Here is a 23860-nt window from a genome sequence, read left to right as displayed (position 1 = left end):
AATGAAGAAATTAGAACATAATTCATGCACTTGCTTTTTATTTGATATCTCATACTCCCTAATGTTTATTGCATATGTTGTAATTGTAGTTTTTTAAAGGTATCTTTATACTTTTAAATAATATAGCTAAACTTTTATTATTTTATTGATCAAAATTAAGTATCATCTATTGACTTCTGTGTATCTGAGAGGTGAAGAGCACTTATGTTCCCTATATTCCATTTACCTCCTCTTCCCCACCCTTGATTGTTCTGATACTCTGTTATTTCTGTGCTACCTATTAAGTTCTGCTGAGTATCAGAAGTCCTATAGTTGTTTTGACTTACTTCTATACTTAAATGGATTTAATGCTCTTCCTATTATTTTCTTCATTGCCTTATTTTTGCCTTCATCACTGTGAGGGTGGAATTTATTACCACGTACATTTTACAAGTAGGGTTCATGGATATCTTTACTACATTTTGCATGTGTGGAAATGTTTGTTAGCTTCATAGTTACATGAAAACTTGGCTCTGTAGAAACTTCTTTAGCCACTCTTTTCTCCTGAGGAAATGTTCTGGCATTTGAGTGTTGCTGTGAAGAAGTGTGAGGTTAACTTGATTTTTTCGCTTGTCTCATAGGAAAAAAGAATAGTTCACTTGGTTTTTTTATACTATTTGATTAATAGTGAGATCAAACTTCTCTTTTTTGGGGGTTGGGAATGTTTGGTGGTATGCTGTTAGCATGCAAATACAAGCTACTCCAGAGTTAAAGTAGATGTTGCAATTGACATGTACAGTCTCATAGGGGCTGGCATATGATGTGGTCCATGGGTCGGATCTGGGCTGTGACCTGTTTTTCTAGGTCTGCAAGATAAGAATGGTTTTTATAGAGGAATAATGGCAAGTAATTTGATGATGGAAAACATTAACCTTGAATCCCAATATGTAACATGTTACCCTTCTCAAAAGAAATCTGTGTTCTTCATTGATAGGAACATTTAAGTAGGAATATTTTTAAAAATTGTATTCAACTGTTTTCATATTGAATTTTATCAATAAAACATTTGTGGAAATCCATTTTCTCTCACTGCATGAATAATGTGTAATATGTTTGATTTTTGTCCTCTGGCCCATAGGCCTAAAATATTTACTCTTTTTGGCCTTTTTTAAGAATAATTCTGCTGACCTCCACTCTGTTGTAAATCCAGAATGAGTTTGATTCAGGGTTGCTTTTGAATGTAGGGAGAATGTTCCTTGGATCTGAACCCTGTCTCAAGTGTGGGCCCCAGAGTTGTAGCCTTCTGTTCCTGGCTGTAGTAAATAATCCTTCTGTGGCCATTCTTGATGCTCTTTGGATCTGATCAGGACCCTTTCTACACCCTGAGTCTCACCACCAGATAGACCAGTCCTGCATTGATAGTGTAGTTGTTGGCTTCATTTCTGATGTGGAAATTTCTATCATTTCTATTCCAGTAAGAACTACTCTTGCCTCTGGCCCATTTTAGTCTGTCATATTTGATTTGTCTGATGCTATTGACTTGACAATTAAAGCTTTTTCTACCCTACATTGATTCTAGGCTACATCTTGGCTTCTTTAGTTAGAGTATAGTTCCATGCCTGTGCAGTGCATTTTCTTTATTTGGAGGCTAGAGTTCCCTCAGAAATCAGAAAGAGAACTCTTCTTTTTCATATTTCAAAACCCACTCCCTTCTGTTCTGTCTGAAGAATGCTAGTAGCATATGGATATGGACTTTTAGTACTTAGTGAATGATGAAATACGTTTAACACCTTAGGCCACCAGTTCCATTGACTTCCCTACATTCTTTCTGATGATTTTCCTTAAGGAGAGGATCTTAAAACTTAGCATTCTCTTCAATATAGAATTTAAGGTAAATTAGAATTGTATGTACATGAACCCATCAAGTAAGAAGGAAAACCTTGCCTTAGAGATGGAGGTAGACAGTACAGAGCCTGCCCTGGGAAGAGTAACTAGCATAGTGAAGGGTCTGGGAATCACACTATATGGCGGAAACACTTGAAGGTGATGGGATATTCAATTAAGCCTAGTGGGAAGTTGAGAACCAACTTTTTTGCAGTTTTGAAACTGACAGTCACAGTTGTGAAAGCATCTTTTATGTTTAAAAAGTAACGTGAACATATTTCTTACAGCCTGTTACCTCATAGTTCTGTCTAGGAAAAAAATACCAAAAATATACCCGTTGATTTGACGACAATAAATCAAGATATGGACAAGGAGAAAAGCAACACAAAAGAAAGGTAAGATAAAATCTAATAAAACTAAAATTTCAACGACATGTGATAATAGTGGTAAGCCATTCTGACAGTGAAGAATGGACAGTGTCTTGTGAGGAATGGATGAAGGTGCCGGAGTTTAGCAAACTTAGGGAGGCATTCCTGGTAAGATAGGCAGATTAACACCAGCTCATTCCCCCAGAGCAGTCTTGGATATACCAAAAAGATGAGAAGGAAGTTGCTGAAAATGAGAAGCTAACCAAGAGCTGGGAGACCCCAGAAGGGCCAAAGGTGGTAGGTGTGGGCAGATGGAGAAGAGGTTAGAGAGATTCATATGCTTGCTTCCTTTTTCACATTCGTCTTGGTGGATCAGTGTCCACTCAGGAAGAGTATAATGGAGTGAGGAAGTTCTTGAAGAAACTTGACTTCTAATAAGTCTGATGGGTTGAACTTATGCTCTTACTGCTCTCCTTTCTGAAATCCTACCAAATGATCAAAAAGAATAAATCCACAAGAGAAGGTGAGAAGAGACAAAAAGCACAAAAGACAAAAGAACTGCCAGTGTCTTTTTGGAAGCTCAGAAATGGAAGGATAAGTGATCACTAATTTTGCAGAGCAAACAGTACAAACCTAAGGTGGCAGAGGTGAAGCCCAAAGGCAGCTGCTTCTTGCCTGCTGTCCCCACACCCCCGCCTGGAAGGATCCTCGCCAGGTGGCAGCAGCAGCAAAAGCAGTAACCTGGAAGTTCATAGGAGCAGTGCTTAGAGCACAGATCCCCTTCCTTAACCTCTCTCAGCCAAGAGAGTGTTCCTTCCTTCATTCCAGCAGAAGACGTCCAGGATGCAGGGGCACCACACAGTGAGAGTATCACACCCATTATTGTACCCAGATCATAGGGGACCTTAGTATTCTTCTTCTGCTGGACTTTGAGGAAGCTCACAGCCAAAATCTAAGCACGTTGTACCCTGGGAAACTGGCCAGGGTGCTGGAAAGCCAGTTGGGAAAACCTCAACTAAGCATTACCCCACAGTGAAATCTGTCAGTTGACAGATTCCTGTCAGTGCATGAAGAGTGGTCTCATTGCTGTCTCAGTGATGATTCTTAAATATGAATAGATGACCCATGATCATTTGAGGAAAGCTTATAGCTTGATGGAAACTCAAATCACAGAAACCTGGAGAACAGACCCTACAGGGAGAATAAATGTTCAGTAACAACCAGCACAGGTCTATCCTGGATTGTCAGGTGACCAAAGAAAATAGCTTTAAGAGAATAAAAAATAGGGGACATTTGGAGAAAAAAAAATAGCTTTTGGAAATTAAATATATAATAGCAGAAATGGAGATAGAATAGGTGAAAGATAAAGCTGATGAAGTTTTCCACAAGGGAAAAGGGAAAGGTATAGAAGGTATGAGAGTAAAGATAAGAAAAGGTTTATGTGGGGCGCCTGGGTGGCTCAGTGGGTTGGGCCGCTGCCTTCGGCTCAGGTCATGATCTCAGGGTTCTGGGATCGAGTCCCGCATCGGGCTCTCTGCTCGGCGGGGAGCCTGCTTCCCTCTCTCTCTCTCTCTGCCTGCCTCTCCATCTACTTGTGATTTCTCTCTGTCAGATGGATAAATAAAATCTTTAAAAAAAAAAAAAAAAGAAAGAAAAAAAAGGGGCAAGCATTTTTACAAACCACGTGGCTTTTCTTTAAAAAAAAAAAAAAAAAAAGAAAAGGTTTATGTTAGGAGACAAAAATAGGATAGAAATAAATTCCAAAAACGCCTGTAATCACAGTAAATGCAAATGGGCTAGACTTCGACTTTTGGTTTTTTAAAAAATGTCAGACTGGATTAAATGCATGTGTGGAAACATCTTCGGAAGCAAAAAGTTACCAACAGATGAAAGAAGAAAGATGCTTCCATATTATCTTCTGGGTCACAGGGAACAATTACAAGACTTCACCATTTGAGACCATAAAACTTGTTTAAACAAATTCTCAAGACATCTCAATAGATCACATACTCCTTGATCACTGTAGACATCAATTACAAGAGATTAACTAGGAAAACCACTCTTTGGTTTGGAAATGAAACATAATGTCTGACAAACAAACATTTCTGAAACGCTCCCCCACCCCCACCCAGGAGGAAACAAAGTAGAACTAAGTCTAGAAAAGCCAGAAACAAGGAAGAGAGGTAGTTGCTGAACCTGGCCCACTAATGCTGAGGTGGTGTGGTGGTGCCTGTTCTGTTGTGTGGAGAGTTTATAGTCCTACAGCTTACATTAGTAAGATAGGCTGAAAAATTAATGAGGTAATGATCCATTTTAAGAAGTTAAGGGGAAAAATTGAACAGAATAAGCCAAAAGAAAATCGAGGGAAGAAGATAAAGAGTATCAAAAACTAAGAAAATAGAAATCAAAGAGAGAGAAAATCAGGAAAAGCAACAGCTGTCAATCACATTGGCAAATCTTTGACAGACCAGAGCAGGAAAAAGAGAGTCACCCAGGGACTGTCCGCTTAGCATGTGCTCTCTTTGTATGCGCAGGAGGGCGGGGCAGTGGGTCTGTGAGCACTACTCAGGAGGCCAGAATGGGAGTCCCTCAGAGCAGAGCCATCTGCAGTTAAAGAGATGAGAAAATTAACTCTTTCATGGCAATTAGTCTGAAACAAAATGTAGAAGTTTTAAAAAAATATGAATAAAATAGGCTCAATAAGTAATAGGCAAGGGGAACTTTGCTGTTTTTATTTAAATTCTAGTTAGTTGGCATACAGTGTTAGAGTTGTTTCAGGTTGGGCACCTCCATGGGACACAGTGCTTTATCCCCATCACCTGTCTGCCCAGCCCCCCCGGCCCCCACCCCTCTGGTACCATCAGTGTTAAGAGTCTGTTTCTTGATTTGGCTCTCTCTCATTTTTGATCCCCTTTGCTCATTTGATTTATTTCTTAATTATTTCTTAATTCCACATATGAGTGAAATCATATGGTATTTGTTTTTCTCTGACTTATTTTGCTTAGTACAGTACTCTCTGGTTCCAGCCACATCATTGCAAAGGGCAAGATTTCATTCCTTTTCATCCACTAAAATTGTCGAATTTGTAATTATGAATTATGACCACCTTCCCAACTCACCACCACCACCACCACCACCACCACCACCACACATACTAGGCTCAGGCAGGTTTCCAGAGTTTCTGAGTTTCTACCAGGTTATGAGTTTTAAAAGAAACTCAAGAAATGGAGAATTCCAATCTTATACAACTTCTTCCACAGAACAGAAAAAGAGAAAATAGTGCCTAAATCATGCATGCACATGGAGGGGAGGGGCAAAAGGAGGCAGAAAGGGAAGAGGCAGAGAGGAAAACTTAAGACTTAAGCAGACCCAGTGCTGAGCTTGGAGCTGAGGTGGGCTCGATCTCATGGCCTTGAGGACTCAGCCTGAGTGGAAACCAAGAGTCAGGACACCCAACCCACTATGCCACCCAGCACCCCTGTTTATACAATCTTTTAAGTCAGTTTCATTTACATTCTTAGAAACAGAAAACCCGAAATAAAATGCTAACCTGCAGGTTATAGTAGCATATCAAATTGGATGATACACCAAGATCAGATTGAGCAGCTTGTCTAAAAACTGTGAGGTTAGTTCAACATTGGAAAATGCATCAATATCAATTACCATTAATAGATTAAAGGAAGAAAGTATTTGATAAAATTATCTCTTTATGATTAAAAACCTTTAGCAAACTACATGATGAAAGGCATTTGCCAAAAACCTGAAGCAAATGTATGTATTTATTTATTTATTTTTACATTCTGAAGCAATTTTTTTTAAAAGATTTTATTTATTTATTTGACAGAGAGAAATCATAAGTGGTCAGAGAGGCAGGCAGAGAGAGAGAGACAGGGAAGCAGACTCCCTGCTGAGCAGAGATGCGGGGCTCCATCCCAGGGCCCTGAGATCATGACCTGAGCCAAAGGCAGAGGTTTAACCCACTGAGCCACCCAGGCGCCCCTGAAGCAAATATTTTTTAAATTTTATTTATTTTTTTAAATTTACTTTCAGCATAACAGTATTCATTGTTTTTGTACCATACCCAGTGCTCCATGCAATCCGTGCCCTCTATAATACCCACCACCTGGTACCCCGACCTCCCACCCCCCACCCCTTCAGAACCCTCAGATTGTTTTTCAGAGTCCATAGTCTCTCATGGTTCACCTCCCCTTCCAATTTCCCCCAACTCCCTTCTCCTCTCTATCTCCCCATGTCCTCCATGCTATTTGTTATGCTCCACAAATAAGTGAAACCATATGATAATTGACTCTCTGCTTGACTTATTTCACTCAGCATAATCTCTTCCAGTCCCATCCATGTTGCTACAAAAGTTGGGTATTCGTCCTTTCTGATGGAGGCATAATACTTCATAGTGTATATGGACCACATCTTCGTTATCCATTCGTCCATTGAAAGGCATCTTGGTTCTTTCCACAGTTTGGCAACCATGGCCACCAATTCCTAATCCCCCTTTATCTTAGGAAAGTTGAGTCCTTTAACAAAGATATCAAGGTACATCCAGGAAGAATCAAAACAACCTTCCTCACCCACACTGAGAATTTACAACCACTCTCCCATCTTTTTCTTCCACCAGTATTTCTGTGTTTTTGTGTTTGTCCTGATAGTATATAAATCTTACACTTGGGGTTCTTTTTGACAAGGTTTTTCCTTTATTTGCATATATATATATTTTTTTTCTCATCATATACTTTTATCAGTCTTTTTGTTTGTCTGTTTTTGTTTGTATACTTCATAAATCTTACCTTGGGGCCCATTTGGGCTGAAACTTCTCTTTTATCTCACCTTTCCTTCCTGTCTCTCTCCCTCTCTCTTTTTTTCTTTTTCTTTTCTTTTTCCTCTCATTTGGGTGGGGAACCCTGATTGCTCAGAAGCGTTCCAGGGTGCACCTTGACTGCACCATGGTCGATACATCCAGCTACACCCGTTTAGCCATCTCTCACCAAAATGATTAGGAGGAGGAATGCCCAACAGAAGAAAAATACAGAGGATGGACCTTCTGCAACAGAGCTAACGGCTATCAACATAGACAATATGTCGGAAAGGGAATTCAGGCTAACAATTATCCAAGCAATAGCTAGGTTGGAGAAAGCCATGGGTGACCAAATGGAATTAATTAGGGCTGAACTGAAAATGACCAGAGATCATGTTTTCAATATTAGGGAAGAGCTGAAAGCTACCAGGGATGAGCTTCACAATGCTCTCAATGAGTTCCAATCTAATCAAATTCTCTCAAAGCTAGAGTAACTGAGACAGAAGATAGAATTAGTGATCTGGAGGACAAACAGATAGAGAGAAAGGATCAGGAGGAAGCCTGGAACAAACAGCTTAGAAGCCACGAAAACAGAATCAGGGAAATAAATGATGCCATGAAATGTTCCAACGCCAGAATTATTGGAATCCCTGAAGGGGAGGAGAAAGAAAGAAGTCTAGAAGATATAGTGGAACAAGTTTTTCATGAAAATTTTCCGAATCTCGTGAATGGAACCAGTGTTCATGTACTAGAGGCCGAATGGTTCCCCCCAAGATTACAGATTCTCAAAAGCCCTTGAGACACCTAATAGTAAGAATGAAGAATTATAATTGTAGACAGAACCTCTTGAAAGCAGCTAGGACAAAGAAGATTCTTACGTACAGAGGAAAGCCCATCAGAATAACATCAGACCTCTCCACAGAGACCTGGCAAGCCAGAAAGGGCTGGCAAGATATAGTCAGGGCGCTGAATGAGAAGAACATGCAGCCAAGAATACTTTATCCAGCAAGACTGACATTCAAAATGGATGGAGAGGTAAAGAGTTTCCAAGACCGGCAAGGCTTCAAAGGCTATGCAACCACCAAGCTGATACTGCAGGAAATATTAAGGGGGGTTCTATAAAAGAGGAAAAATCTTAAGAATATCATTGAACAGAAAAATAGAGACAATCTACAGAAAGAAAGACTTCAAAGGTAACACGATGTCAATAAAAACGTATCTCTCAATAATCACCCTCAATGTGAATGGCCTAAATGTGCCCATAAAACGGCACAGGGTTGCAGACTGGATAAAACGATAGGACCCATCCATATGTTGTCTACAAGAGACCCATTTCGAACCTAAAGATACACCCAGATTGAAAGTGAAGGAATGGAGAAGCATCTTTCATGCCAGTGGGCCTCAAAAGAAGGCCAGGGTAGAGATTCTCATATCAGACAAATTAGATTTTGAAGCAAATATTTTTAATGGGCAAGTGTTAAAAGTGTTCCTCTTATGTTGAGAAAAGTGGCCAGGATACTTGTTATTGCCACTTCTGTGTGACATCCTATTAAAGGTCCTAAAGCAGTAAGCAAGAAAAAAATAGATAAAAAGAAATGAAGGCTGGAAGTTTTGAAAAAGAAAAACCATAATCATTTATATGATGTCTAGTAATAAAAGTACAAAATACTTGTTTTATAATTAATAATTGAATTTAATTTAGCAAGACTTCTAGATTAAAATCAGCATAAGTGAATTCATTCCTATAGTCCAGCAGTAGATTGAAAATTTAATTTTAACCATCACTACCATTTGTAATAATGGTAGTGTATAGTATAATAATAAAAAATCCAGTACCTAGGAAAAGGCATCAGTATGATCTTTGTAGAGAAGATTACAAAATTTAATTGAGAATGCAACAAAATTTATATGGAAAAGCAAAAGGCCAAAGATATGTAAGCACTCTTTAAGAAAAAAATTTGAAGGCCTGAACTTATAGCTATGACAACTCTAGCAATTAAAGCAGAAAAACAAGGATAGACAAAAATAAAGAACCAGGGGTAGATAATTGTATACATTTGGAGTGATGCAGACTTGTATATAATTGTATATCTGGAGTTACAGGTCAGGGAAGAAAAGGTAGGGGTGTTAGTAATGTGTGGTGACAATTGCATATCCTTATGGGGTGGGGGCGGGGAGAATTGGATCTGCTCCTCACATCATAGCCCAGACTCAAGGATGAAGTGTAAGACTTGCAAAAGACAAAACTTTTAAACTATTTGGTAAAAGTGAAAAGAATTTTGTTAATATTGGAGTAAGGACAGATTTCTTAAAAGTAAACACAAATTGGAGATGCAAAGATAGATAAATTAGGTTATATTAAAGTAAGAACTTAGATTTATGAAGACTTCATCAAGAATATGAAAAGTTGAGCCCAAACCAGAAGAGATTTTTAGTACATGTAAAATGACAAAAGATTACTATAAAAAATGTGAAAAGAAATCCTAAACATTGTTAAGAAAATAATATATAATTCATTATTAAAAAAAGAAAGGATGTGGATTAGACATTTCAGTGAAGAGGAAACTGTTCAAGGTGTTTATAAACCAAAAGGGACTCAGAGCGCTCCAGGGAGAAAGATTTTAGAAATACCTGATACCGGTATCCACGAGCAAGTGTGAAGAAGTTGTGCTCTGCCTTTGAAGAGAAAGTTTGCCTCCTTATTCATGTGATTACATATTTTCGTTTAATACACCAGTGGGGAGTTTTGCCCACTGAGCGGCACATGAGGCTCTTAGGAGCCCTGCATTTCCTCCACCTTGCAAAAATGTGCTCTGCCACGTAAGTCAGCTGTAGGCACTGATTGTGGATTCTGTTCTTATGGAAAGGGTTTTTTTAAACATTTACAAATAGACAGTTGGCTAATGTATCGTGAAAAGGTTTTGGTTTTAGTCTTGGTAAGGGTTGTTGTTGGTGTTGGTTTTATAAGGAAAGGTAATATGTGAGTACAGAACTTCAAAAACTGTTTTGACCTCACACTGCTGCGAATTTTCTTCCTTCTTTTAAGTTAGATGACGATTCTTAAGTCCTTTCCAGCCATGACAATATCAGACCTCTTTTACATTTCTCTAGACTCTCCTTGTTTCAGATATGCTTTCTATATTTTTTTATTATTTATTTATTTACTTTAAAAAATTTCTTAACTTTTAAGTAGGCTTCACACCCAGCATGGAGCCCAGGGTGGTGCTTGAACTCACAACCCTGATAAAGACCTGACCTCAGATCAAGAGTCATTCGCTTAACTGAATGAGTCCCCCCAGGTGCCCTCAGAGCTACTTTTTAAAATGTGTATCAAAAATTGTTTGAAAGGGGTGCCTCAGTGGAAGTGTCTGCCTTCAGCTCAGGTCATGATCCTGGAGTCCTGGGATTGAGGCCCACATCGTGCTTCCTGCTCGGCACGGACCCTGCTTCTTTCTCTCCCTCTAGGGCTCCCCTGCTTGTGTTCTTTCTCTCTCTCAAATAAATAAATAAAATCTTTAAAAACATTGTTTGGAAGTATAGATATTGTATTGTAAAGTACAGTATAAAGATTTAAAATTAAGTCCTAGAGGCTGTTGACCATAGCGTCTTACTTTCTTTGTCATACTAGACTTCAGAAACAAGAAAGGCAAGAATATAAAGATGTTACACCGTCAGAATATCAAACAGCTAAAGCAGCAGAAAAAGAAACCTCGAAATACCAAACACTCAGAACACTTTCTGCCCTGAAGTCAGAGGAAACTGAACTCTATCAAGATTACTACTATCCAGGCAAGCCAATCTATGTTTTCTTTTATGAACATGGAAGGAAGTTGTCATGGCATTAACTTAAAAAATCAGTGAGCTGCATTACAATACTAGTCTACTTTCAAAGTACAGGGTTTGGTGCTTTACCAATTTCGTTAACCAGGACCGTTGGTGAGATCTTCCGATACAGAGCTTGTCTCTTAAAGGGACCGTAATCTAAATACTGGTCATCACTATAAAATAACAATAGTGGTATTGTTCCCACCGCCAAGAGTATCTGACATTTCTGGAGCATCTTAGAGTTCACATCACTCTTCTTCGCATCTCATCTTTCTCAGGGTTTGTGTGAGGTGAGGACCCTAAAGTTGGGTCACGTTCCCTGAAGGCCCCGATGCTTTCTGGCTGGTCTGTGACCTCTGTGCGCTTATCTGTCAGGATCCTGCTACTCCTCCCCAGGCTCCTGCTGTTTGTCATCCTTCCCTCCACCTGTCCCAACTGCACCATCAGCAGTATGTAAAACCGTTTTTCACCACACTTCCTTTTTTATCCAGCTCTTTCCTTTCCTCGCTTTTCTGAAGGTTGGGCTTTGGTCTCCTTCCATGGCCCCCTTCTCCCTCCAGCAGCCTATTAGCAGCGTCCTTAACCCCTCCCACTTCTCTCCTCTGCTCCTGGGTTGGCAGAATTGTCAATTTTGCCTGCCTCCACCCCGTACTAGTAAGCCTTTTTGCAGAAAACTGTCACACTTCTGTGGGTTTATTCTTCACAAATCGTGGTCTCCAGCAGCAGTTGGGGGGCGGGGGTGCTCAACACTGCCTGGGGCCCTTTTATGCCTCCGTTCAGCTTTGCCTCTCATTACTCACCGCGTCTTTTTACACTGTCACAGTTTAACCGTAAGCCTCTCCTCTTCGATTATGCTTCCTACTTTAAAAAAATAAGAATAAAAATAATAAAAATAGAAGGAATCAAAAGGAAACCTGTAACCTGCAGCTCCCCAGTCCCGTTTCTGTACTTGTCTCACTTCTGGAGCTCCTTTTCTGCCACGTGCTCAGGAATGTGGGGTTGTCTTCCATTCTAACAGCTCTTTGTCAGTGCACAAACCTACTGCAGGCTTACCTGTCTCGAATAAACCAACTCAAGAGCCCCTTCCTTCCTTTCTTTCCCCTTGACCTTGAGGATACTACTCTCTTGGCTTTCTTTGTACTTTTCTGTCTCCTCTCTTTTGGTCTCTTTCATGGATCTTTATTCCTCTGACCTTTAAATATTGTTGCTTTTCAGGTGTTTTGGGTTCTGCCAAAATTAGTGTTCCCTCTGTGGGCTAGACTACAGCTTGGTGATTTTAAATAACAATACATTTCTTCTTATATTTCTTATTAAGTATATACCCAGAGCATGTAGGTGCTTTCTGTAATTGTCTTTAGTGTGTGCCTGAATATGGGTATGTTTGATTTTCTGAAGGAGCCTAAGAACTTTGGCATGTGTTGGGCGATACTCTTTTCTCTGACGGATTAAAACAGAGGGAGTGCCTGGGCCTTCTAGTTAAGTGTTTGCAGGCCTGACGTAGCTTCCTTTCCAGCAAAGTAGAAAGGAGAAGTCCTCTGACCCTTCTGTTTTCTCAGTAAAGAGGGCCAGAAATAAAAGGCTGGATAGGAATATAAGGCTGCATGGGAATACAAGGGCCAGACGGAGCAATGGCTCGTTGGCTTTGTTAAGGATCAGGGCGTTATACCATGAAGATAAAAGCCACAGGAAGGCTTACACAAAGAGTTAACATGATCAGATTTCTGCTTTGCAGAGATCACTCTGGCTATAGATTAAGAATAGATTGGAAGATGGAGCACCTGGGTGGCTCAGTGGGTTAAAACCTCTGCCTTCAGCTCAGGTCATGATCCCAGGGTCCTGGGATAGAGCCCCACATCACGCTTTCTGCTCAGTGGGGAGCCTACTTCCCCCCACCCCTCTCTGCCTGCCTCTCTGCCTACTTGTGATCTCTGTCTGTCAAATAAATAAATAAATAAATCTTAAAAAAAAATAGATTGGAAGTAAACAAGAATTGATTTAGGGAGCTCAGTTAAGAGGTTTTGGATATTCTGAAGGTGGGATTATCAATTATGGTGATGGGTTGGAGAGAGGGAGATGGTGTCAAAGATGATAGTTAGGTTTCTGGGTTGTTTGGTTAATGAATTGTGGTTCCATTCTCTGAGATAGGAAGGGTCAGGGTTTGTGGGGTCTGGGGACAGATCATGGTTCAGTTTGAGACATGTTGCATTTGAGCTACCTTCCATCCATTCCAGTGGAAATGTCAAGGGAGCAGTTGACTGTCTGTATTTGGGGCTCAGAGAAGCCAGGGCTGAGATGATGCATTTGGAGTTATTATGTGGGTGGAAACTTAAGGCATGGCCACGAGTGAGACTGCCTAAGGAGAGTGTATGAAGTGACACAAAATCATGGCCACAGAACTACAGCAGCTCTGACCTGGAGAGAGGAGGGTGGCTGCAGTGCACACACGGGGATGGTCAGAGTCAGGCTAGAGAGGATGGCAAGCAAGAGATGGCTATGGGCTGTCAGAGATGCTGGAGTAAAAAATGGTATCAAAAATGAAGGAGTAGGTCCTGGTTCAAAATGGTGATGTAGAAGGATCCTGAATTCACCTCTTCACACAGACACACCAAATCTATAGCCACATATGTGACAATTCCCTTGAGAAGACACCCCAAAACTAGCTGATTGAACCGTACCCTTGGGGTGAATAAAGAAAAAAGCCACATCAAAATGGGTAGGAGAGGGTAAGACACAACCTCACCATAAACCCTACCTGTGGTGTAGCGACCCACAATCAGGAGGGAACTCACAATCCTGAGGTGCTCCCTGAGGAGCAAAGAGTTGGAACCCCCACATTGGGCACCTCAACTTTTAAGACCTGTGCCTTAGCAATGAACTCCCAAAACAGTTAGCTTTGAAACCAAGGGCTTTGATCCACAAGACCTACAAGGCTACACTGAACTGAGAAACAGTTCTTAAAGGGCTGGTGCAGTCTCGCCACCCTGGGCCTAGCACAGAGGTGGGTGGGCGACTAAGTCCTTCAGTGAACGAGGCCTATTTGCTTATCTTAAAGCTTTACTCTGAGCGTCAGGCATCTGATGTAACACACATTCAAGGGCCTACTGAAATGCTGTCTAAAAACAGAGGCTGGCAGATGCTGTCCTCACCCTCTCCCTCTCTCCAGGTATCTCCCCAAAAGGAGCCTGTACACTTCTTTGGCACCCTGAATTTTGTGGCTGCCACCCTGGGGTTACCACTAGGTGGCTTGACTGGTGGCCAGAGGGCTTACACTCACAGGTCCCATAGTCCTGTAATAAGTGGAGGAAGAGTTCTTAACTGGCTCCACCCAGGGCCCAGCCTAGACACAGCAGCCTGAAACATACCCCCAGTCTTTCTGGGAAAGGGGTCTTTTGGCTTGTCCTGGAGCTTCAACCTGTAGTACAGGCTTCTTATTTGGCACTACCAAGATGCTGTCCCCCAAGACATCTCGAGCCTACCAAGGTGCTGTCGGGGGACAGAACCCAGTGGGCACCATCTTGGTGCTCTCCTTCTGCCTCATTCTGGGTCACTGGAATCTTCTGGGGTGGGAGCTTGTGAACTGGTCTGGCACCCTGATTTTTGCATCTGCCACCTAGGAAGATGCCTTTTGACCTCCTGGCTCTGGTGACGTTGGGGGTTTGTACATGTGAGTCCTGCTGAATTGTTACAAGTGGAGAAACCATTCTAACAGGCTGCTTCTCCCCGCGGGGTACAGAGCAGAGCTAGTGAACTGAGGTGCACCCACAGTCTGGGAGAATAATGTAAGGGGTGGGGGAGGTTAATCACTTACATGCTAGTTTGAAAGTTAAAAGATAAAAGTAGTAAAAAGAACTGTAAAAACAAAATTTCGTTAAATAGATGCACAGGATAAAAAGATGTGAACTGTGAACATCAAGGACATAAAATGTGGGATGGAGGAGTAAAAATGTAGAGTTTTAGAATGCATTCAAACTTACACTGCTATCAACTTAAATAGATTGTTGTAAGTTGTTTTATATGAGCCTCTTGTTAGGACAATGCAAAAACCTATAGTAGATACACAAAAGAGAGAGAGATGTATGGAAAACCATCAGATCACAAAGGAAGAGGGAAAGAGAAGAAGAGAGGAACAAGGGAATTATAAAACAGCCAGAAATCAATTATCATTAATTATTTTAAGTGTAAATGTACTAATTCTCCAAACAGAAGATAAAGAATGGCCCAATGGATTTTAAAAAACCAGGCCTGGGGCGCCTGGGTGGCTCAGTCTTTGGGCATCTGCCTTTGGCTCAGGTCATGATCCCCGGGTACTGGGATCGAGCTCCGCATTGGGCTCCCTGCTCGGCGGGGAGCCTGCTTCTCCCTCTCCCACTCCCCCTGCTTGTGTTCCCTCTCTTGCTGTGTTTCAGTCTGTCAAATAAATAAATAAAATCTTAAAAATAACAAAACCAGGCCTCTGTCTATGCTGCTTACGAGAGTCTCACTTAAGCCGTACAGACACACACAGACTAAAGTGAAAGGATGGAAAAGATTCCGTACAAATGGGAACCAGAAGCTGCGGCTGTGATAGATGTAGTAAGACACAAAGAAGGTCAATATTTAATGATAATGATAAAGGGGCCAATCGAGCAAGAGGATATAACATTTGTAAATCTGAACTCAACATAGGGGTACCTAAATTCAGATTAACAGACCTAAAAGAAATTGATAACAAGACAGGAACAGTAGAGGACTCCAACATTGCACTTACATCAATGGACAGGTCATCCAGACAGAAAAAACCAAACCAAAAAAAAAAAAACAACCCCAAAACAATAAGGAAACATTGGTCTTAATATGTGAGACCAGATGGATTTAACAGGTGTAGTAGAACATTTCATCCCAAAGCAGTCGACTACACACAACTTCTCAAGTGTTCGTGGGATGGACATTCACCAGGATAGATCATACAACAGGTCACAAAACAAGTCTCAGTAAATTTAAGCAGTTTGAAATCATGTCAAGGATCTTTTCTGCCACAATGGGGGAAAAAAAAGAAACCCAAAAACTAGAAATGTTAGAAAAAGAAAACTGGAAAATTCACAAATGTGGAGATTAAACAACATGCTACTAAATAACCAAGGGCTAGGGTGCCTGGTGGCTCAGTGCGTTAATGCATCATGGTCCCAGGGTCGTAGTAGGATCAAGTACCGCATGGTGCTTCTCCCTCTCTCTCTGCCACTCCTGCTTGTGCATGCTCTCTCTCAAATAAAATCTTAAACACACAAATACCTAACCAAGATCCAGAGAAAAAAATCAAAGGAGAAATTTTTTTAAATGCCTAAGACAAATGAAAATGGAGATATGGTATACCAGAATTTACAGGATAAGCAAAGCAATTAGAAGAGAGAAGTTCATAGCATCACACATCTATTTTTATAAATGAGAAAAATCTCAGTTGAGGAAGTAGAAAAAGAACAAAGCCAGTGGTTAGTAGAAGGAAAGAAAGAACAGAGATCAGGGGCATCTGGGTGGCTCAGTGGGTTAAGCCTCTGCCTTTTGCTCAGGTCATGATCTCAGGATCCTGGGTTCGAGCCTTGTATCAGGCTCTCTGCCCAGCAGGGAGCCTGCTTCCACGCACCTCTCTCTGCCTACTTGTGATCTCTCTCTCTCTGTGTCAAATAAATAAATAAAGTCTTAAAAAAATACAGATCAGAGAAAAATAAATGAAATAGAGACTAAAAAGACAATAGAAAAGATCAGTGTCACTAAAAGATGGTTCTTTGAAAAGATAAAGTTGACAGACCTTTAGCAAGAATCTCACACACACACACACACACACACTTAAATGAAAGAGGAGATGGTATAGCAGATATCATGGGACAAAGAGACACTATGAATAATTATGCACCAACAAATTGGATAAACCAGAATAAATGTATAAATTCCTAGAAACGTACAACTACCAAGGCTGTCATGAAGAATTAGAAAATTTGAACAGAATAATTAGTATTAAGAATTTGAATGGGTAATCAAAAACCTCCCAACAAACAAGTCCAGACCAGTTGGCTTCAATGGTGAATTCTACCAAACATTCAAAGAAGAGTTAATAATAATCCTTCTCAAATTCTTCCTCAAAATAAGAGAACACTTCCAAACTCAGTTTACAAGGTCAGTATTACCCCGATATCAAAACCAGACAAAGATGCCACAGAAAAAGATTACAGACCAATATCCCCGATGAACATGCAGAAATTCTCAGTAAAATATTAGCAAAGCAAATTCAGCAATACATTAAAAGCATGAAGCTCCTAAGAGAAAACACTGGTGGAAACATCCTGGATATTTGTCTCGGCAGTGATCTGTTCTTGGATTTGACACTAAAAGCAAAGGCAACAAAAGCAAATATAAGCAAGTGGGACTACATCAAACCAAAAAAATTCCGCACAGTGAAGGAAAACACCAAAATGAAAAGGCTATGAAATGGAAGAAGAATATTTGCAAATTATGTATCTAATAAGGAGTTCATATCCAAAATACATAAAGAACTTCTACAACTCAATAGCCAAAAAACCAAAACTCCAATTAAAAATGGGCAGAGGACCTGAATAGACTTTTTTCCAAAGACATGCAGATAGCCAACAGGTAATTATCAGGGGATTGCAAATCAAAACCACAGTGAGCTATAACCTCACACCTGTTAGGATGGCTAGGATGGCTACTATCTCTATCTCAAAAGAGAAGAGATAGTTAGTGTTGGGGACAGTGTGGAGAATAGGGAACCCTCATGCTCTGTTGGTGAGAATGTAAGTTGAAGCAGCTGCTGCAGAAAATAGTATGGAGGTTCCTCAAGACATTAGAAATACCATATGATCCTGTAATTGCATTTCTTCATATTTATTTAAAAGAAATGAAAACACCCAACTCAGAAAGATGCATTACATCCCCATGTTCATTGCTACATTGCTTCATTATTTACAAGACACAGAAATAAACTATTGATAGATGAAGAAGCTGTGATACGTATATACAGTGGAAGATTATTCAGCCGTAAGAAAATGAAACCGTTGCCATTTGTGACAAACAGATGGACCTTGACAGCACTGTGCCAAGTGAAACAAGTCATCAAAAGACAAATAAAATATGATCTCACTTGTATGTGGAATATAAACTCATGAATACAGAGAATAGGTTGGTGGTTGCCCAAGGCAGGGGTTGGGAGTGGGTAAAATGAGGGAAGGTGGTCAAGTGTACAAACTTGGAGTTATAAATTATGGGGACGTGATGCACAACATGGAGAATGTTAACAATAGCGTGTTGTAAATTTGAAATTTGCTGACAGTAAATCTTAAAAGTTCTCACCACAAAAAATTGCAACTATGTGAGGAATGTTGTGATGATCTTTTTGCAATATGTACAAATATTATACCATGTCGTATAGCTGAAACTAATAATGTTATTTGTCAATTATATCTCAATTTTACAAAAAGAAGGAGCAGTCGAAAGTAATAATACTCAGTCAAATGGGGACTGAAAATCCCCATTGAATTTATATGGTCACTTGAGTGCTATTTAAGTGGAGGTCTGAAACTCAACTAGACTAGATTAGGAAGTGGGAGCAGATGAAGAAATAGAATAGTGAGTACCTGCAACTCTTTTGAGAAGTATGACTGTGAAGAAAGGTGAGATAGAATTCACCAGCTAGAGGGAAATGTGGTCTAGGAATGGGTGAGGCTTGCTGGCTGCTCAGGCTTGATGGTGGGAGCTTGATATGCGAAGGGGAAGAGGAATAATTAGTAGAGTAGGCATGAGGGGTTGGATTGCAAACAAGGGTGGAAAGGATTGATTTGGATGGGAGGAGAAACACCTCCCTAATGAAGTCAGGAGGGGAAGGAGGAAAGGATGCTGCTGGGGTGGGTTCGTTGGCTTACTTAGCACAAGCACGTTGAAGGAATTCCCGTCCGATGCCTTTGCGTGCCCTGGGTAGTAGGCATGAAGATCCGTTGAAGTGGAGGGGTGGGAAGGTGAAGGTGCTAGGGTTTGAGGCGCATCTGAGCTAGCTGTTCAACGCCAGAAGAGCAAGGGAGCCAGGCAAATGGTAAGTGTTCAGGGGCCATTTGTGAAATAGTAAAGTCGATTTCAGTCCACTCCCATTTGGGCCTTTGTGTAATAGCTCTGAGGTAAGCAAACACAGGCACACTGAGCACGTAGAGCTGCCATCTTCCAGGGCTGCTGTTCTGCCACAGAGTTGAGATCAAGAGTGAGAGTTGAGGCTCTGGCAAGAGTGTCATTGAAAGACAACATAATTTCAGGGGGATCAAAAGAAAGATGCAAAGAAGCAGAGGGGTGATGGGTAGAAAGTCATGGGGCCGTGAACTGGAGGTGCCAATGACATCAAGAAAAAAATGATGATGTCGGGAGTGCCAAGCAGGCTGGAAGGAGAGGCTGGTGATGACGGGCTCTCGGGGATGATCTCGGGAGGGGTTGGTTGAAGCGCACTAGAGATGAAAGGGTGTTTAGAGAGTGGGGCGGGGTGTTGTGTCAGCCACCAGAGTCAGCCACCAGAATGATGGGGCTGAACTCTGAGGAGAGTAGGCCGTCCCTGATAAAAAGCTTTTGTTAATGTTTTTCACACGAGAATTCACATTTATTGTAATGATAGAATTAATATTTATCTTTGTAAGTACTTACTGTGTGCTTTTTAAAAAATATTTTATTCATGGGGCACCTGGGTGGCTCAGTGGATTGGGCCGCTGCCTTCGGCTCAGGTCATGATCTCAGTGTCCTGGGATCGAGCCCCGCATCGGGCTCTTTGCTCAGCGGGAGCCTGCTTCTCTCTCTCTCTCTCTGCCTGACTCTCCGCCGACTTGTGATCTCTCTCTCTCTGTCAAATAAATAAATAAAATCTTTAAAAAAATATATTTTATTCATTTGAGAGAGACAGAGAGAGTGAGCACAAGCAGGGGGAGGGGCAGAGGGAGAAGCAGAGTCCCCGCTGAGCAGAGAGCCTAAGGCAGAACTCCATCTCAGGACCTGGAGATCATGACCTGAGCCAAAGGTGGACGCTTCACTGACTGAACCACCCAGGCGCCGCTGACTATATGCTTTAAACATATTAACTAACTTAATCCTTGTAACACTCTATGAGGTTCTCACTCTAATAGTCCCCATTTCACAGGTGGGTAAAGAAAGGCTGACGGGCTACTTGCAGAGTAAATCACAGCACTGAGTGGCAAAGCTTGTAACTGGTTGGAATGAAGGCATCTGACTCAGAGCCTGTACTCTTAAAAATTGACACTGTGTCATGATCCCCTGTATGGCCTGGTGTGGAGAATGGCTGTGGTATTATTTATAGCTCTTGCTGGTTACTCAGTTAATAATGTTTTTATTTTCAGATTACTTCCAAAAAACTGGAACTCAGCAAGATCCTTCAGAACCAGTTTCTCCTAAGAAGAAAGAGAAATCAAAGGCAAAAAAGGATCAGATTCACCCTTGTCCAAAAGTTAAGAAGAAAAGGCTTGTGTCCTATGATACAACAGGTAGACAGCTTGTTTGGAAGACATGACATTTTCTTTCAGATAATTGTGTGGTTTTATGTGTTTGAGTAGGACACTGACTTTAGAAGAAAGAGTCTTACTGAATTTTATGTGTTTGGTTGCTTAGAGAACTGTTAGCTTTTTTTAAATCTTCTTGAAAACCCAGAATATCAGTAGATTGAAAACCCAGAATATCGATAGATTGAAAAACATAGATTGACTATGTTCTTAATTAGGAACAATTCTGAAGGTTATGGTTATAGAATTTAAATAAAGTTATATGGCTTTGTTTTATCCTTTTAGCTAAACTTTATGGTATCATTGTATTTAATTCTTTTGCATCTTTTTCTGACACAGGGTTTAACTCCCCAAATAAATAATTCATTTAAACTGATTTTTCTCATGTTTTCCAGGTTGTGCTTTCTTTATACCTGAAATTCTTATTTATTTATTTATTATGTTACATTAGTCACCATTCAGTACATCATTAGTTTTTGAGGTAGTGTTCCAAGATTCATTGTTTGTGTATAACACCCAGTGCTCCATGCAGTGCATGCTCTCCCTCCTTAATACCCATCACCAGGCTCACCCCCTCCCCATGCCCCTCCCCCTAAAACCCTTAGTGTGTTTCTCAGAGTCCATAGTCTCTCATCATTCATCTCCCCCTCCACTTTCCCCCCCTTCAATCTTCCCTTCCTTCTAATGTCCTCCATGCTGTGCCTTATGTTCCACAAGTAAGTGAAACCATATGATAATATAACTGAAATTCTTATTTGTATTAGTATCTTAAGTTTGACAGGAAAAGGGAAACTTTTCTATGTTTCACTGATTTACCATAGTCCAAGCCAGATTAGTCATAAAGCTATTGAAATGTAGACTTCTGGGCCCTTCATTTAAACAGGCTTCCTTTTTCTGAAAAGAAGATAGTCACTATTATGAATGCCTCTGATGGCACAAAACTGACAGGCCTTGTCTCCTTCCCTCCTGGCGAGTGTGAGCCACAGCTGCAAGTGCAATGGGAATGTTGCTCCTGGACGAGGTCATTCTGTGTGGCATTTCTCTGAGGTGTAATAAGGTTGTAAGGGGAGGTTTTCCTGGGTGAGCCTGCCCTCATCTGATGAGCCTTTAAAAGAGACCAGAGAAGTAGCAGATGCCACGCTGGCGTCTTTGAAGGGGAAGATGGTCATGTGTGGAGAGGGCCCTGGGGCAAGGACCCCAAACTAGACTTCTGTAGCCGACAGTGGTACCTGGGCCAACTGTTAGCCAGAAAACCGGGACCTCAGTCATGCAGCCACAAAGAAAACGAGTTCTGCCAGCACCGAGGGGAGCTTGGAGCCAGTGTCTCCGGATGAGGCATCATCAGCCAGCATGTTCATGTCAGCCCTGTGAGACCCTATGCAGAGGACCCAGCTAAAATTTGCTGGGTATCGGACCTCTGGACACTGTGGGATAACAAACACCCAGTTTGTAGTAATCTGTTACATGGCAGTGGAGAGCAGGTACCCAAGTAAAGTGAGTAGCCCAGAGTGCTCCCCTCTCTGCTCCCTGTCGACAGTTAACAGTAGGACCAACTGACAGTCACACTCACATGGGCGACTGTCCTTCCCATGGATGGTTTTATGTATTGTCTACATTTATATTTGTCCATTGTGGGAGTTTAAAAATTTGTCACATATGTTTTGACACTCCTTCCTTCAAAAGCCAGAGCCTTACTCCTCTCCCTTTAAATAAAGGCCAGACTTTAGTGACTCATTTCTAACTAATAATACAGTGGATGTGATAGTTTGCAGTTGTACAAAGTAGAACATGGTGGAATGATGCCGTGTGCCCTCCAAGACAAAGTCATGAAGTCATGATAGGCCTGGAGAGATCCTTTCTCCTGTGTGCTCTCCTGTGACACACGTACGTGGCCCTATAGAGGGGTCCACTGGGCAAAGAGCTGAGATCCCTGGCATATCAGCATGTCTGTGTGGGAGAGCATCCTCCAGCCCCGGGAGAGCCTTCAGCGTTTTGATTACAACCTCATGGGAAACTGAGCAACTCGCCCGTAGAAATTGTGAAAAAATTTTTTTTGTTTTAAACTTTTAAATTTTAGGACAGTTGCTCCCATATCAACAGACAACTAATACATCCATAAAACATGTGGCATTATTTTGTGCAGAAGCACACACCCTGTTGACCAGAATAAGCTGGATGGGGAAGAATACACATGGTACAATGAGTACCATGTAGAGTAAACACTAGGAAAAATTAATCTCTAATCTGAGAAAGCAGGATAGTGGTGACTTTTGTGGGAATGGGCTGAAGTGGTAATAGTAACTGGGCAAGGTTCAAGGCGGACTTCAGGAGGGCTGGTGATGCTTTCTTTCATGATGGGTGCGCTGGCTCCAGGCTATATTAATGTCTGAAACACATCAGGCTGTATGCCTACGGATGGTATGTGTACCCTCTGTATGTATGTTATACTTCAGTAAAAGCTTTGAAATATGTACGTATGTGACATTTTATTGTGTCCTTTGGAGATCATTCATGTTGATGTGTGCTTTTGGAATTTACTCTTTGTCTCTTTCTTTTAAGATGATTCTTTTGTCTAGAAATGTCCTTTTTTCTCTTTTTGCCCCCCTCAGTCCTTATGTTAAGATTAATATTTATGCAAGTTCTATAAGCTCTCAGTGAGGTCCCTAGTCTGCTGCGACCCTTCTCCTTGGAGCTGACACAGTACTTACCAGCAGTGTGGCTCATTTGACAGTTTTTATATTTTATCTTTCATTAGGAAGACATGGTCCCATGGTGGGATAATATCAATTACACTCTGACTCCAAGGTTGCAGAAGTTCTGTTTTCACCTTTTTTTTTGAGAGAGAGAGTGAATGAGGGAAGGGGCAGAGGGAGCGTGAGAGTCCCATGCAGATTCCATGACCAGTGCAGAACCCAACATGGGCTCTGTCTTAACGACCCTGAGATCATGATCTGAGCCGACATCACTAGTCAGACACTTACTGCCTGAGCCACCCAGGTGCCTGTTGTAAACTTCTTAAAAGAAAGGTTTTATTTTCATCGTAAAGATTTGTGATTTTACCCTTAAATGCTGGAACTCCTCCTTAAGCTCTGTCTTCACACTCACTCCTGTTGAAGATTCTGTCTGGTGATAGAGCTTTTTCAAGGCTGTGGATTAGAAGGGGAGGGCACTGGGAGCCCAGCCCAGTGTTCACTGATGAGATTTTATTGCGTCTCTAACAGAAGATAGAGGCTTGTGTCTACGTTGACAAAATAAATGTCTTTATGCTGCTTTTTTTCCCCCATGGTTTTTTTCTGGAAGATTTTCCTTTGAAAGTTGTAATTTCCTGACCTTACTTCTGGTACCTATATTTCATGGTACCACCGTGAAAGTGGAATACAGGCTAGTCTCCTTGCAGTTCTGATAGAAAGAATTGCTGTCCTGGCTCATACCATGCACCCAGCACGCTAGGACCGTGCCTCACT

General features: G+C 41.2%; 1 protein-coding gene across 1 annotated transcript in view; it reads left to right on the top strand.

Moving 5' to 3' along the window:
- The first annotated feature begins 2199 nt into the window (after nucleotides 1-2199).
- Nucleotides 2200-23860, top strand: part of DNAH14 (dynein axonemal heavy chain 14) — a 58918-nt gene continuing 37257 nt past the window's right edge. The window contains exons 1-3 of the mRNA XM_059414046.1: nucleotides 2200-2258; nucleotides 10670-10830; nucleotides 20277-20381. Of these exons, the coding sequence (XP_059270029.1) occupies nucleotides 2227-2258; nucleotides 10670-10830; nucleotides 20277-20381 (298 nt within the window). The 5' untranslated portion in view covers nucleotides 2200-2226. The remainder of the gene's footprint in view (nucleotides 2259-10669; nucleotides 10831-20276; nucleotides 20382-23860) is intronic.

The sequence above is a fragment of the Mustela nigripes genome, chromosome 10 (assembly GCF_022355385.1).
Source record: "Mustela nigripes isolate SB6536 chromosome 10, MUSNIG.SB6536, whole genome shotgun sequence".
Lineage (NCBI taxonomy): Eukaryota > Metazoa > Chordata > Mammalia > Carnivora > Mustelidae > Mustela > Mustela nigripes.
Note: the sequence above shows the minus strand (reverse complement) of the source record. Positions and strands in the feature narration are given on the sequence as shown.